This window comes from Bidens hawaiensis, unplaced genomic scaffold (assembly GCF_021521415.1).
Source record: "Bidens hawaiensis isolate Kalapana, Puna unplaced genomic scaffold, B.hawaiensis_p1.1 tig00041304_1, whole genome shotgun sequence".
NCBI classification, from domain to species: domain Eukaryota; kingdom Viridiplantae; phylum Streptophyta; class Magnoliopsida; order Asterales; family Asteraceae; genus Bidens; species Bidens hawaiensis.
In genome coordinates, this window is record NW_027497320.1 from 149,638 (window position 1) to 158,483 (window position 8,846).

At 35.6% G+C, this 8,846-nt stretch overlaps 1 protein-coding gene and 1 pseudogene across 2 annotated transcripts; one reads left to right on the forward strand and one right to left on the reverse strand.

The window, feature by feature from the left end:
• The first annotated feature begins 2,013 nt into the window (after nucleotides 1–2,013).
• On the forward strand, nucleotides 2,014–4,009 carry LOC143592857 (amidase 1-like; annotated as a pseudogene). Its single transcript, XR_013145997.1, has 7 exons — nucleotides 2,014–2,157; nucleotides 2,239–2,364; nucleotides 2,432–2,614; nucleotides 2,696–2,843; nucleotides 2,919–3,086; nucleotides 3,263–3,397; nucleotides 3,812–4,009. The product of XR_013145997.1 is annotated as an amidase 1-like (transcript).
• Nucleotides 4,010–4,078: 69 nt separating this feature from the next.
• On the reverse strand, nucleotides 4,079–8,392 carry LOC143592858 (glutathione synthetase, chloroplastic-like). Its single transcript, XM_077072666.1, has 12 exons — nucleotides 8,117–8,392; nucleotides 7,885–8,054; nucleotides 7,481–7,556; nucleotides 7,112–7,242; nucleotides 6,882–7,004; nucleotides 6,718–6,798; nucleotides 6,302–6,382; nucleotides 5,770–5,839; nucleotides 5,549–5,672; nucleotides 4,719–4,856; nucleotides 4,445–4,637; nucleotides 4,079–4,364 (listed from the first exon to the last, which is right to left on the reverse strand). The coding sequence occupies exons 1-12, from the start codon at nucleotides 8,390–8,392 to the stop codon at nucleotides 4,241–4,243; spliced, it is 1,587 nt and encodes a 528-aa protein (XP_076928781.1). The 3' UTR covers nucleotides 4,079–4,240.
• Between the last annotated feature and the right edge of the window lie 454 nt (nucleotides 8,393–8,846).

Consider the following 8,846-nt stretch of genomic DNA (forward strand, 5'->3'; position numbering starts at 1 on the left):
GAACGACAGTGTGTGCTTAATGGTGGCTGGTGGTCTCCAATGACTTGGTAAGGCAAAGAATTTAAGTTCTGAAACGAATGAAAGGTAGATGGTTTCCAAACCCTAATCCAATGACGATCCCGTTTTTTTTTTGTTGTTGTTTAAACAAGTGTATCATCATTATTACAAATTAATAGCCCCCTTCAATAAGTTTTATAAAAACAAAGCTTTTAGTATTCGACTAGTATTTGTTTATAAAAATACGAGGTTTTATATATATAAAAAAAATCAAACGCTGGGATATTATATAAAAAAAAATTCAGTGGTGACCCGTAACATTTTGGAGAAATACCTGGAAAGCGACCATGCTCAATACCTATAAAAATATTCGGACAAAAATCACGAAATTTACCTATTAATTGAAAAAACGGCAATGACCAGATCACTCCTGTCCTCATAAAGCTTCGCCCTTAATGAGAGACCCAATATGAATTATGGTAACTTGGTAAGTGACTAACCATCACCGATTAAGAGTTCTTCAACGCCATTATTACACGATGTATGAAGAGTCAAAAGCGTTTAGGTCATTTGTAAAATGATGTGAGGCTCCGCTGTAAAGTAACCAGCTGGTTTGTGATGGATTATTTTGTACACCTTGTTGCGAAGTCTTTGAAACCTGGACAGAGCGCTTATGTTTTTGAAAGAGTTACCTTTAAACCTACCTGTTCAAACAAAAACGTTGACCTTAGTTTGACTTTTGACGATGTGATATAAATATTATTGGAGATTGATGACGTAATTTTGTCATCGGTAAGATAAAAAAAAAACTGTAAAAATATTACGAGTATATGCGGAAGGTTTATCTATTATTATATTATCCTCTTGAGCTTCAATTTCATTCACCAGAGTAGAGTATGACGATGATAGGGAACACTGATTATGGAGCTTTCATGGACAAATTCATCCTTCCATCTCCCGTTGAATACGCTAGCCTCGATCATGCAAGGCTTGAGCTCAGGCTCAATAACTAATCGAGCTTTATTTAAGGCTCTAGCTCGAGAAAGCTCGGCTCATTCAAGCTAATTATCGATCTGAGCTCGAGTAGCTCACAAGTGGCTCGGCTCGTTTGCACCCCTATGCATAGGCCACCACTATACAAACACCACTTATGTGCTATCTAGACATTGTGTCATATGGCCTGCATGGTCATATGGTAGGCCTGTAAACAAAGCGAACATTCAGTGAACAAAGCGAACGTTCAGTGAACTGTTCGGTAGAAAGCTTGTTTATTTGGTAATCAAATGAACATGGACATTAGTTTTTGTTCATTTGGTTAAATGAACAAACACCAACATATGTCTTGTTCGTACATTTATGTTTGTTCATTTAAATTCGTTTATGTCTGTTCATTTATGTTCGTTAGTTTACATCTATTTAAGTTCATTAATTTATGTTGGCTAATATATTCATTCAAACTTATTGGGCCCATTAACTTTTTAGGCCCAACAAATTGCTGTTCACATTTACTTTTTATGGTTTTAGTCAAGTAACTCAAGTTATGCTAATTCATCTATGCTTAATTACATTTGTTCGTGAACCATTTATTTATACTATTAACGAACACGCATAATTCCTTAACAAACGAACATAACAAATCCTATCCATATAATTGCTCGTGCTAGATTGTTTGTTCGGTTAAAGTTAAATGAACAAACACAAATCGGTTCATTTACAGGCCTACATACAGGTCGTATGGTAAGGTGAAAGTGGTCAAACAAGTCATATGATAGGGTAAAAAAAGGTCATATGACTTGTATGATTTGTGATGTAACCACTAACAAAACCATACACGCCATATGACCTTCTATACACCTTGTCACATGGTCTGTATGACACAATACGGCTCGTATGATCCGACATAAAAGGTCATACAACCCGTCTGATGTGACAGGCAAACAGATGTACACTTTTGGGGTTTGTATATAGATTCCATTTACATAATATGAAAAAACTAAAACAGTGGTTTTACACTGATATAATGCTTTATGCACAGCATAAATGGAGAAAATATACACTATGGGACGCCAGTTAACCCCTGTGCAGCGGACCGGGTCCCTGGAGGATCATCAAGTGGGTCTGCTGTTGCAGTTGGTGCTGAGCTTGTTGACTTCTCCTTAGGTGAGTTGCATTTGATGAACCATCTAGATGTTTCTAGAAGCTCTGAGTCAATCAGCAGTTTTAAGATATCTCTATGTACAGGAACCGATACCGGAGGAAGTGTAAGAGTTCCTGCATCATATTGTGGAATTTTCGGGCTCCGTCCGTCACACGGAGTTGTTTCAACCGAAGGAGTTATTCCCATGGCACAAAGTTTTGATACTGTTGGTAAGTAGTGACAATTTGAAGACTGTTAATAGCCTTAAAATTAAAATTGTGCATAATATATATGCAGGGTGGTTTTCTAGGGATCCCGTGACTCTTAATCATGTTGGGCAGATATTATTAGAGTTGCCTGATCAAAAACTAGAGCAACCTAGTCAAGTTTTAATTGCGGAAGATTGTTTTAAGCTTTCTAGTATCCCAACCACTCGAGTAGCCAACATCATTACTGCATCAATAGAGAAGTTATTTGGAAGTAATAAGTTTCAAGTTGTATATATTCTTTTACATTTTAGGACCATTTATTTGGAAAGCTAACATGTAACGTTTAATGCAGGTCAAATTTTACAGCCTATTAATCTTGGAGACTATGTTGAAAGCAAAGTTCCTAGTTTGAAGCAATTCATGGAGAATGATACTAAAAGTGAAGAATTTAGTATAAAATCTTTGACGGCTCTCTCTGCTGCCATGCGGTTGCTACAAAGGTGTGCACTTCGCGTCTATTTCTTTTCTATTTTAGTTTCTAATTAACTATTATGTCGATTTACCAAAACATATAGGTTTGAATTCAAGAAGAACCATGGTGAGTGGGTGAGGACAGTGAAACCTAACTTGGGTCCCGGTTTAGCAGAAAGGATACTTGATGCAATCAACACATCCGGAGAACATGTTGATGCGTGTGAGTCTGTTAAGACTCAACTACGGGAAGCCCTTGGGCTCTTCTAGGGGTAACTAACTCATGTCACGATTCAAGTTTGTTACTTTATTATTTGATTTTCCAACATATAACTTTCCAATTAACTAAAGTTGGTTAGAAGTTAGAACTTAGAACATAGTACCGAATACACACATCAAAACATGCGCGCCTACATTAAACAATGAAAATTTCCTGTTATGTGTTTAGGAAAATGGTGTAATTGTGATCCCCACTGTTCCTGGACCTCCACCTAAGTTGCAAACGGAGACGACTTCATTGGAAACGTTTCGTGCACGAGCATTCAGCTTGTTATCAATAGCTGGAGTGTCTGGATTTTGCCAGGTCAGAACCTCCTCAACATCCTTCTAGTTGTGACAAATTGGTTGAAGGTCTTCCAATATAAAACTTTCAACCAAATTATTCCTAAAAAAACTACAATTTTTGGGCAAAAGGTATTTCAGGTTGACCTGACCTGGCCCAGATTAAGGGGGTGTTTGGGATTCCTTATGTTACCCTCCTTTTAGCTTATAACTCATAGGTTATAACTTATAAGGTGCTTGGGAAAGTTAGGTTTTGTGAGTATATAAGTCATAAGTTACAACTTTGTAATTTATAACTTATGACTTATTAATAAGGAATTCCCAAACACCCCCTAAAGTCACATGTTTTGACTTGCTACCTGATCTGTCCATTTTGTCACCTTTACTTATTTCACTATTTGTATTGGAATATTTTAACCTTGGCTTTGATCCACAGGTGTCGATTCCACTAGGGAAATACAACGGTCTACCCGTGTCGGTTTCTTTGATGGCAAAACATGGTTCTGATCGGTTCCTACTAAATCTTGTCGAGACCCTTTACCCCACTTTGAAAGAACAAGTGGAAATTGCTGAGAAACTGAGCCATTAGATTCATATATCTACTCTTTGTTCTTATTTTATTGAAAGACAGTTAATACAGCTTGTTTCAATATTCAATAATTCGAAGCCTGTATATCCATAAATTATTACTACTTTATTATTACAAATGTTTCCGCAATAATAAAATACAAGTTCATTGCACATGCTGCAACTTTCGGTATCTGACAGACAGTCATGCAGCAGTGATAAAAAAAACCTGGAACAGTAACCAATAAGCTCTCAATTGAGCCAGAAACTTATTGGGAAAATGATCATTGATCACAAATCAAGTTAAATATAAACTATCTAAAACTGCAAAACCAGCAGCAACCCCGCCTTCATTTGATGAAGAAACTTTGGTGCGCATCAAATAACCACATTGCTCGTTGCTAATTACCGTCTCCTTGTTTCTGCACATCAATTTATATGCTCAGATTACATCACACCAAATAAATAGCAAATCAAATATGTTGCAGAAGGTATAATATACCTTAAATAAGCACTGAATATCCCGAGCTCAGATACTGCGTGTTCTTTATAACAAATACCGTCACGAACAAGAACTGTCGGGAAAACAGCCGGGAATATTCTTTGCATTAGAATATAAGCCGCTTCTTCTTCAGACCCTTCTTTCTGCAACCTTAAAAGTGTTTCCTTAACATCTTCTCCGTAAATATTGTTACCTGAGTTGAAACAATATAATATATATAAACATACACGAAAATTGTTTCAGGTTTGAAAATAAATATTATTATTTTTTTGACCTCCGCCTTCTCGTTGTGGTTTCATGACATGTGCCTCTGGCTGCTGAATAGCATTCTTGACAGCATCTTCATCATCCAAACTCCATAATCCAGCAAAGCATTCCCTAAGTTTGGCAATGTGTTCTTTGTTTTCAAGAACCTGCTCCCACAATAAGAACCAATAAATAACCAATTTCCAAAATACCCATTCACTTTTTCTGGTAACCGTGAGAACTCACGGGACCCAACAATACCTAACCAGTGGTAACAGGTAAAACACAACTTAGCCAAGTGACTTAAGGCGGGCAACAGTGAATACAAGATTTGAACCCGAGACCTCTGCTAGTGTGCATAAAACCCGAAATAACCGATTCGCAGCCGAAAAAACCAAAATAACCAAACCAAAACAAAAACTAACGATTTGATTTTATGTTTACGTAAAAACTGAACTTTCAATTCGGTTACGATTTTGCATGTAATTAAACCAAAAAGAAAAAAAGAAACCGAATTTATGGATTTTCATTTATTTTCTTTCAAATCACAAGTAATTTATAAGAATTTAATAAATAGTATAACCCAATTTTTTTAGTTTTTTTTAGCTCAAATGTATAATAATCAATTAATCATTAACTAAAAAAAGATTCAGGCCCAAATTCATTATTTTGGGCCAACTTTTCTTCGGCCCAAAATTTTTAAGCACAAATGGTAAAACTGACAAACCAAAACCAAACGGCTTTCGAAAACTCAAAAACCGAATGTTCGGTTTGAGCCAAAACCAGACCCATGCACACCCCTTTTTGGCTTCGTTTAGATATTCTTATACTTGTTCGAGTGATAAATCTTTTATCATTACCTCTCAAGCACATTCGGTTTTGCGAGCTCTTGTTGAACCTTCTTGGTGCCAGTCAGATGATAAGATATTGAAGGGCATTTAATAGCTGATGACTCCTCCATCAATATCCTAGCTTTCCACTCCTACAACACACATGAACATTTGTATTGTCTTGTAAATTTAAAATATTAAAGCATGCTAAAAAAATTAAAAATTTTTTTTTTCAAGATTTCTACTGACTGATTCAGAAGGATAATCGATGGGTGCGTATCCAGCTCTAAAATATATGACTGCAATGCTTTCACTATCCCTGAAATATTTCAACATTCAGCTGTCATCCAGTTAGATATTTTATTACAATAATAATAATCATCATCATCATCGTACTCAATATATCCCACCAATAGCAAAGCTATGGTAGGGTCTGAGAAGGGTAAGATGTAGACAACCTTACCTCTACCCCATAGGGATAGAGAGACTGCTTCCGGTGAGACCCTCGGCTCGATAGTAGTTTTGCATCAAGCCTTGGACATAAGACACATGACACCTAACCATCGGGACACCGACCGATTGGTGCATGTACCCTTGTCTTTCGGCTATCAACGCCACCACATGATGCCTGATTAACCTTCCGCCACTTTTAACATTATTTTCACGAACTAAGCAAAATAACGTCAAAATTAGTGCAATTTCACTTTTGCCCACCCGAGGGTTCACACATATATACATTATATGTGTGCACCGCAATAATAATAATAATAATAACTCGTACACTTGAAGAGTTCCATCTGAAAGAATCTTTCCTTGTGCATTGATTTCAGCCAGTGTCTTCCGGATACTTGTAACATTATGTGTGTTGATGAGTTAAGGATTACATTACCAACAATCAAAAGCTTAATCCTACATATTAATATTTAATATTTGTGTTTGGATATGCGTTTAGCAAGTTGATTAAATTAAAATAATATATTTAGATTTTAGATTAAACTAAGGTCTTAGTCCCTGTTGTTTGATCAAAATAACCACTCTAGTCAAATAGTTCTAATTTGACTATTTTAGTCATTGTGGTTTCGGTTTCGGCTCAATTAATTCCAGCCTGCTAACTCCATAAAAAGTTTCTGTTAACTTTTTATGAAAAGACCAAACCACCCTTGTTATCTAGTATATCAGTTGTGCAAAAAAGGATATCTTTCCTTTAGGGTTGCAGTAAGCCAATGCTGGTCATACATGTTTCTTTCTCCAGGTTGAACCACAACCAAAACTACCGCACTACATTACATAATCATTAAGTCGTTTTAACAGCAAATTATATTCAAAATAAATAATATCGGCATGAAAAAAACAATTCAAACCTTAGATCGTTATACTCGGTCCATGCCTTCGCCAACACATCAGCAAACTTACTTGCTGACGTGTTTATTGGAACCTTTTGTGAATCAAGCCCGAGGGGTTTCTTGTAATGAGAAAGTAAGCTCCTACAAGATGAAATATATAAACTAATTTAAAAAACTGAACAATTTGAAGCAATCCCATAACAGCAACATATAATATAAAAAAAATATGAAATATGTATGTATGTCACCTATGAAGGTCACTGACAAGACAGCTTAATCCAGAAAATGAACATGAAATCGTGTTCAGTTCTATTTGAAGAAGTAAATTTGTTTTCTCATCAAGCATATAATCCGAGCGATGTAATCCCAAGCGAATATCCTAAGAAAGTTTTAAAAAAGTTTAGTAAACTCAACAAGATACCATATTATATTACAAATGTTTGAATTAACTGTTATATAAAAACATAATATACCTACTTTAATGTCTAATAGTCCATGTACATGTAGAAAAAGACATGTTTTTTTATTAACAAGAACACTTATTAATAATAGCATGAAAGAAATAACAGCTTAATGAGATTATGACACATATAGGATTAATTACTCTATCAAGATACCTCTTTCTTGCCTATCTGTAGCATCCGGGAATGTATATCTAACAGTCTCGAGGTAAAGGCGTCCACTTTCTTCGTTCTGTAATTTCAAGTTTAAAAAAGACAGCTTAAACAACATGTTCTTTTCATCATAACACAAGAAAAAAAAAGCTTGAAAGAGGAAATTACATAAAAATCTCCACTTTCATACGTTTTCCAAATACATATTTGAACTTATACATATATATTAATCAAGAACTTATACTAAAATCAAACATTAAAGCAAAATAAAGCATACACTAAACATATGCACCAAGCAAATTACATAAAAATCTCCACTTTCATACGTTTTCCAAATACATATTTGAACATATATATTAATCAAGAACTTATACTGAAACAATCATATATCAATCGAGTCGAACTACCTTGAAAGAGTGTCCTGTAGAAACTTGCCATCCAAGCTAACTCGATCAACCAACTCATTAAAAATCGGAGCCAATTCGCAAGCTTGGTTCCACTGAGCTTCTGGAAACGAATTAGGCAACAAAGCAATTGGAGCATGAACCATTCCCACTCCAGGAACCGATCCAGACCTCTGCAAAAACCAATCAAAATCAAAACTTTAAACCACCCAAAATCAAGAAACAAAAAACCCACCTCCAGATTTCTGTCTCCCACAACAAGCCCATGAAGAGAGGTCCAAACAAGAGCATCAAGAACCAATTTTTGAAGCAGTTCTGAGTCGATTGTGTGAGGATTTGACATGGGGTTGTGTTTGATTGCGTGAATACTGGATTTGGGGGGTGAATTCAGTGGTAAAGATTTGTGATTGGTGATGAAATTTGATGTGGGTTTGGGGTGAAAGAGAGTGGATGAATGGTGGTGATTGGGTAAAGTAAGGGAAAGTGAGAGTGAAGAGGATGAAGCACCCATTTTGACTTCTGAGTCAAAGGCATTGGTGATTGGTGAGTTTGCCGTCATTAAAGACGGAATCATTGTACATAACTCATACCAAATTTGGTCGAAAATCATGATTCTTTTTCTTTTGAGGAAGTAGATCTTTAAAAAAAATAATAAAATAAAATAATACTAATACTAATAATAATTAATAATAGTAGTAATAATAATAAATAGACCATTAATAAGAGGCTTTGAACACCTGATGATCGGGTATTTTGTATATATATTGGTGTGTTAATTATGTAGTTTTATTAAGTATATTGTTAACACTTTGATACCATTTGGTGAAGCAACGGTGACGTTAATCACGGCCCTGGTGGAAAGATGGCATTCTAAAACCCACACGTTTTACCTACCATTTGGTAAAGCAAGGGTGACGTTAGAAGATGTTAATATTTTGTGGGGTATGCGGGTGGAGGGTCCGGTA

What these genes read in the sequence shown, in the direction of transcription:
- LOC143592858 (XM_077072666.1), bottom strand. Translation starts at nt 8,392, where the DNA reads ATGGGTGCTTCATCCTCTTCACTCTCACTTTCCCTTACTTTACCCAAT. An exon ending in ACCGAATGTGCTTGAGAGGT is followed by an intron (nt 4,857 to 5,548) that starts AATGATAAAAGA and finishes TGTGGGAGCAGG; the next exon opens with TTCTTGAAAACAAAGAACAC. An exon ending in ACCACAACGAGAAGGCGGAG is followed by an intron (nt 4,638 to 4,718) that starts GTCAAAAAAATA and finishes GTTTCAACTCAG; the next exon opens with GTAACAATATTTACGGAGAA.